Source organism: Juglans microcarpa x Juglans regia, chromosome 5D (assembly GCF_004785595.1).
Source record: "Juglans microcarpa x Juglans regia isolate MS1-56 chromosome 5D, Jm3101_v1.0, whole genome shotgun sequence".
Lineage (NCBI taxonomy): Eukaryota > Viridiplantae > Streptophyta > Magnoliopsida > Fagales > Juglandaceae > Juglans > Juglans microcarpa x Juglans regia.
In genome coordinates this window covers 4,207,522-4,213,521 of record NC_054602.1, presented here as the reverse complement: position 1 = coordinate 4,213,521, position 6,000 = coordinate 4,207,522, and the positions used below count along the sequence as shown (strand labels likewise).

At 35.5% G+C, this 6,000-nt stretch overlaps 1 protein-coding gene across 2 annotated transcripts; it reads right to left on the bottom strand.

Annotated features, from left to right (window-relative positions):
- Nucleotides 1-1,075: 1,075 nt before the first annotated feature.
- On the bottom strand, nucleotides 1,076-5,819 carry LOC121265158 (haloacid dehalogenase-like hydrolase domain-containing protein 3). 2 transcript variants are annotated; one of them, XM_041168653.1, is made up of 6 exons: nucleotides 5,414-5,817; nucleotides 4,871-4,977; nucleotides 3,356-3,464; nucleotides 3,091-3,252; nucleotides 2,633-2,806; nucleotides 1,076-1,463 (listed from the first exon to the last, which is right to left on the bottom strand). In XM_041168653.1, exons 1-6 carry the CDS (start codon nucleotides 5,687-5,689, stop codon nucleotides 1,434-1,436), a joined length of 858 nt encoding a protein of 285 aa, XP_041024587.1. In that variant the 5' UTR covers nucleotides 5,690-5,817; the 3' UTR covers nucleotides 1,076-1,433. The 2 variants fall into 2 exon arrangements, 1 of the variants encoding a protein (XP_041024587.1); XR_005940624.1 differs by lacking the exon at nucleotides 1,076-1,463 and adding an exon at nucleotides 1,728-2,269 and having other exon boundaries at nucleotides 2,511-2,806; nucleotides 5,414-5,819.
- Nucleotides 5,820-6,000: the final 181 nt, after the last annotated feature.

The window sequence follows — 6,000 nt, the reverse complement described above, 5'->3', positions numbered from 1 at the left end:
ATAGAAAAAGAAAAACATTATTAGGATACACATCCAAAAAATGGGTTGTCCAGAGAGAGTGGAGTAAGTTCAAAGAAACTAACTTTAAGGTATGTTTAGATAATAAGATAAGATGAGAATTTTGTGAATGATATTGAAATAGTTTGTAAATAGTAACGAAGTGATTTGAATTAAGATGCTTTATTGAATTTTAGTAAATGAAAGAAAATAAAGTTAAACAAACATATTATAAAATTAAAATATTATTTAAATATAACATTTTAATATTATTTAATGTTTTAAAATTTGAAAAAATTGTATTATGTTTTGTATTTTGTTTTAAAGTTGAGAAAATTTGTAACAATTAGATAATCATTAGATGAAAAAGTTACTGCATTTGGATGTTGAACTGAGTTGAGTTGAGATGATAAAATATTGTTACAATATTATTTTTTAATATTATTATTATTTTAGAATTTGAAAAAGTTAAATTATTTATTATATTTTGTATTGGAATTTGAAAATGTTGTAATTATAAGTTGAGATGAGTTTGATAACCAAACGAAGCCTAAAGGTTTGAAATTGAAAAATGTTATGTTTGAGTAATGTTTGGGAATAAAATTATGAAAAGCTAGATGAGATTTTCTTAATATCATTTCACTTCCCAAAAGGCCTTATTTCGGTTCGTAGACTGTAGTGTTGATGCAAAAACAAATATTTCATAGAAAAAAAAATTAATAGATTATATTACAAAAAAGATATTGTATTGATATCCCTCAAATATTATTTTAAATACTTATTGTTCAGTGTGTATAATCTTTTATGTAAATATATTTTTTTGGGATGGACATGGTTTTAATGCATTAGATTATACTATTATGATAAACGTTAAATACATACTATATACACATTAAAAAAACATCGAGGGAATAGAAAATCAAAACTCGAAAGTTAAAAATCAATCTCAAATAATGTCAATTATCTATCCAGCTTGGAAAAAGCATGGGGATGCACATTCGAGGACACAGCTGGTTCGAGTGAAAAATATGGGACCTAATTGTATTTGACAAATACGAGGAGCATGATCCAGACCACATTAAGGAAAAAGAGCCGTATTCGTGAAGCACGACAGAAATCGAACCGCCAAGAAGCAACCCATTTCTTGTCATTTTCCCATACATTTTTCTCACCTGCCAATGGTTTCCCAGGCAGAAATGATGTCGATGTAGGAATTTAATGGAAAATGAAAGAAAAAAGCCCAAGAAAAACGGAAATTTATCAAGAAAAAAGCCCAACAAAATGGTCTTATTCTTATTTATCAAGTCTGTCATAGCATCAGTTACTCCTATCCTATTAGTACAACAGAGCAGAATGTACAACTCTTACCAAAAGCTAAAGAAACCTGTACATACAGAGAGCATCCCTTCAAGATGCTTCGAAAGAACAAACTTCTTTTAAACCCAGACCCCTATCCTCTGAGCAACCTGCATCAGAAACAATCATTGAAACCATATACACACTTCAAAAAATACGCAATGACTTGATCAGAAGTTTATGGAGAAGCCGTAGGTGTAAAGTTTCAACTAAAAGCACAACAGTAAACAGCTCCGAAGAGTCGGTGTGATTGACCATGATACATTATGCATCAAGGGCCAAGGCCAACAATGAGACATATTTAGTTATTTTGATCCTATCCAAAAGAAATCAATTGAACTAAACAGGCTAAATAGTTTAAATAAAGATTATGCTTGTCACCATATCAAAGTTAATTTCACTTGACCAAAATTTCTTGAAATATTAAACCCCATAATTGCCAATATGAAGCCAACAGTTTTGCCAACACACTTGGAACTCCAGAAATGCACATGGTTACAGCATCTCAGGCAAATCACCCACATTTTCCCATTCAAGTATAGGAAATTCCCTCTTTTCTTTTTTGTTTTCTTTTTCAGTGAGGATGGTTCCTCAAAATCCATGAAAAGCATGTTAGATCTTCTAACTTCCAATTGGAAATTGTAAGTAATCTTTTCTTCAGAATTATCATATCTATTCTTCTACTCACCCATACACGTGATACAACCCTCATTTTTAACTTTAGAATGGGAAGAATTTATGAAGGAGAATGAAAGAAGCTAAAATGGAGATCTGGTAGACTTGAAGATTTTCAATAGTGGATCGGAGCCAGATTCAACAAACAATGATTTTAATATCCCAACACGCACACACGCATACACACTGTGCTCAAAAACACAACTGCAAGAATTACTGGAAGCATCTAGAAGAATATGAACTGGAGATAATGATCAGGAACGCAATAGAGATGCATTTTGGAAGTTTTTGTTAAGCACTCTACTTAGCTGGTTCTCTGCTATTGTACTCAAGGGTGGGGCTGTAAACGAGTTCTTGTCTTCGTTTTTCTAGTTTTAGAATGTAACTAGGTGTTTCTTCTGTATACTTCATGTATACTTGGGCTTCGCCTATTACATTGTGCTTAATAAAATTTTTAACTTATAAAAAAAAAAGAATATGAACTGGAGATTGCACATTATGTTCTCTTGCTTTGGTTGTTTATGGGAATGATAAAGATTTCATGGCCAAAGCACTCTCATACCAAGTAATTCACATTAAAGTGATAGATTTGGAAGAAACCCACCTCCTTAAAAGAGTGAACATCACTTCCCCATAGCCAAGCATCACAACCTGCATCTCTGGCACCCCATATATCATTCCTACGGTCATCCCCTACATGTACAGCATCCTCAGGCTCTACTCCTAACAAATCGCAAGCTTTTAGAAATATAGTTGGATTTGGCTTCTCTGCTTCAACCTGTTAAAGGAGAAAAGAGAAAGAGAAAGGCTCATAAAATGATCAGGTGTAGGCGAGTGGCTGTAAATACATTCAGTAGACCAAAACAAATTATTCATACGATATGGACATTACTACACTGCCGAGACAATAATGACATGAAACTTTCTGAAATCCTAAATAAAATGCACACAGACAAGCGAAGACACTCATATTCCGACAAATGAAAACACACACCCTGGCACACGCATGCGTACAAGTGGAAGAAAAACAACTAAAATATGATCAGAGATCAATGGACATACTTCAGCAGACACTGCCAGAGCATCAAACCAATTATCACAATTTAGAGCTTGCAACAGAGGTCTTAATCGAGTGTCAAAATTTGACACGACACCCAGCTTCACACCCGCTTTTCTAAGAGCTTTAAATACTTTCTCAGCATCAGGATCACAAAGGTGCCAAGCCTATGGAAACAAGCATTTGCAAAAGATTATCATTTATCACCATTAAGTACGTAAACTCATAGCACGAGATTGAACATAAAAGCTAATTTACAAATGACCATACCTTGTCAGTGGTATAGTAGTTATAGAGTTCTTCAAAGTACTGAGCATCCGAACAGCCAGTGGAATAACTGACTATATATTGCCAGAAGGGCCTCCCATCGTTAACATATCTACAATTGAAGATATAGTTCATATCATTGATCTGAACGGCAGAGATCTCTATTAAATGTGAAAGAAGAATTGCTAACTTTTGCAGGGGAAGCAAAAGGAATGTGAAAGCTTCTATTCTCAATATTCTCTCAAGTCTTCTCATTTTAGGGAAAAAAGAAAAGACCAAAGAAAAACATTTACAAGGGTTCTTTTGCCACTGGTTTAAGAACCTGAAACATGACACGTGGATAGAAAGACCTCAAAAGATACATAAGACTTCAGACTCATTAATAAAAAAATTTTTATAAGTATCGGACTCATTAATAAATTACCAAGATGACAAGATTTTATAAACAAAACTATAAGGAAAAACATAAATACGCCACTTTCTCTTTTTCATGCTTTCTAATTTTCATTTAAGAAAATACTTCTCAGAGAATAAGAGATTAGAAACTGCAAATTTGGTCCTAAGATAGAGCTCAACTGATCTATATTCGAGAATATCCAAGTGTGACAATATAAATTTTCTCTCCAACCGCTCTTCTCCCTTCTTCTTCTCTTTCCCTTTAAACTCTCAACCATAATGCAAGTGTCCAGGTCAGATCACTGCTGATAAATTTGGACAAAATACTGCTTCAGTGATCTTATTATTGAGTTTTATGACTTAACCCCTAAGAGTTGGCGTAAGTGGTAAAGGCTTTGGACTTGGGGGCATGCTCCGCCTTCCCCTAGGTCTAAGGTTCAAATCTCCTTGGATGCAAGCAATCTCTAGGGGCCATCGAATTGGAGAATTTTTTCCTTGAATTACCTAATGTACACTTGCGGGAAACTCCTTGCCGACGGCCTGTGCACTCTAGATTAGTTGGGACGCTATTCCCGAACACCCGGTGCCAATAAAAAAAAATTATTGAGTTTTATGACTGAGTCATGGCTGTTGTAATATCAAAACAATTACTCATGGAAATTTCAGGGAACATTTCAGTATGGGACTTGGTTGACCCTGGCAACATATATCTGGCAGAAGTAATAATTTTGGCACGGAAACTAATTAATTGCAATCTCTGACATGATCAGTATCTTTTTTACAGGTCAAAAGAAGTACTGAAAATTTCAAGAAGAGGAATATAGAAAACCGCTTTCCAATTACTTGCAGCACGTATTAACCGCTAATTTGGAAAAAATAAATCTTGGTGGGGGGGATGAATATTATAAAACAGCATTCACGATGAACGCAAAAGGAAAGATATGCAGGCAGAAAAACATATTAAATGTGATAAGAGTGGAGAATAAGTACCGACTCTATATGAAATCATTACTTATTCCAAAAGTTTAAGACGATGGTAAGAAATATTTATTTATTTTATATTCAACAGAAATAACCCAACAAAAAGATAAAAGCAAACGCAGAAAAAGTAATAGAACAGACCTGAGACGAGATCTACCCCAAGGCTGGTCATAAGCCCTTCTGTATCTGTTCAATATCTCGTCCTCTGAGTACTTCACCCCATATTTCTCGCCAATAGACCTATAAATCTAATGAAAAAAAATGCAAAATTAATCCATTAATCAAATCTACAAGGAAAAATTCATTTATTCTATGTTTATAAGTAAAAAAATCCATTAATTCTACTCCGGAAAACCACAACCTACTCCAAAAGACATCCGCAGAAATGAAGAAAGAAAAAGAAAAAAGGAGAAACCAGCAAAACCCAGAAATCCATCAAAGCATTTCATGCATACATCCACTCACAGTCCATAAATCCAATTCATGCATGCTTTCACCCAGGAATCCAGCCAAAAAAAAAAACACTCAGATACCCAGAATTCCAACTCATGCACAGAAAGACCTGAGCCATAGGCTGAGAAGGAACAAGAAGTGTGCCAGTGGGTGGGTGGGTGTATACACCAAAACATACTTGTACATACATGTCAGTGGGTGGGTGTATGAGAGAGAGAAGGGACGAGATACCTGAGCCATAGGCTGAGAAGGAACAAGAAGTGTGCCAGCAGCGTCAACCAACAAGGCCTTGTGAGTGATCTCGCCATACAAAGACCTCCTATAATCCTCATAGTCCTTCAGTCCCAACATCCCCAATCCCACAGGCCCCGGCTCAACCGCAGCAACAGCAGTGGACCAACACATTGCCCCGAATTTCCCAAACGGACCAACCCGTATCCCACCATTGGAGATACAGCCAGAAGAGAGAAGTCGAGAGAGCTTCGTTCTCGTCGCTATTAAAGCCATTTTCGGATTCACATTAGAGGGTTCTCTCTCTATTTTTTGTAGTTATCTCCTGACCTTTTTCCTACTAATATTTAGCTGTGAGAATTACCACATCGTCGTTGGACGCTCGGTTCGTTTCTCGAGCAACGGCTGCCGTGAAATTATATAGACCTGGAAGTGGGGAGTCGCGTTGAAATTTCCCAGAGAGTTTCAGTATTATTACGGTTATAGCCACACCCTCAAAGTATTAAAAAATGGCAAAAAAGCCCTATCATTAAACAAATATATCACTCAACCTTGGGGAATTCGTTGGAAGTCACCATGGTACATGA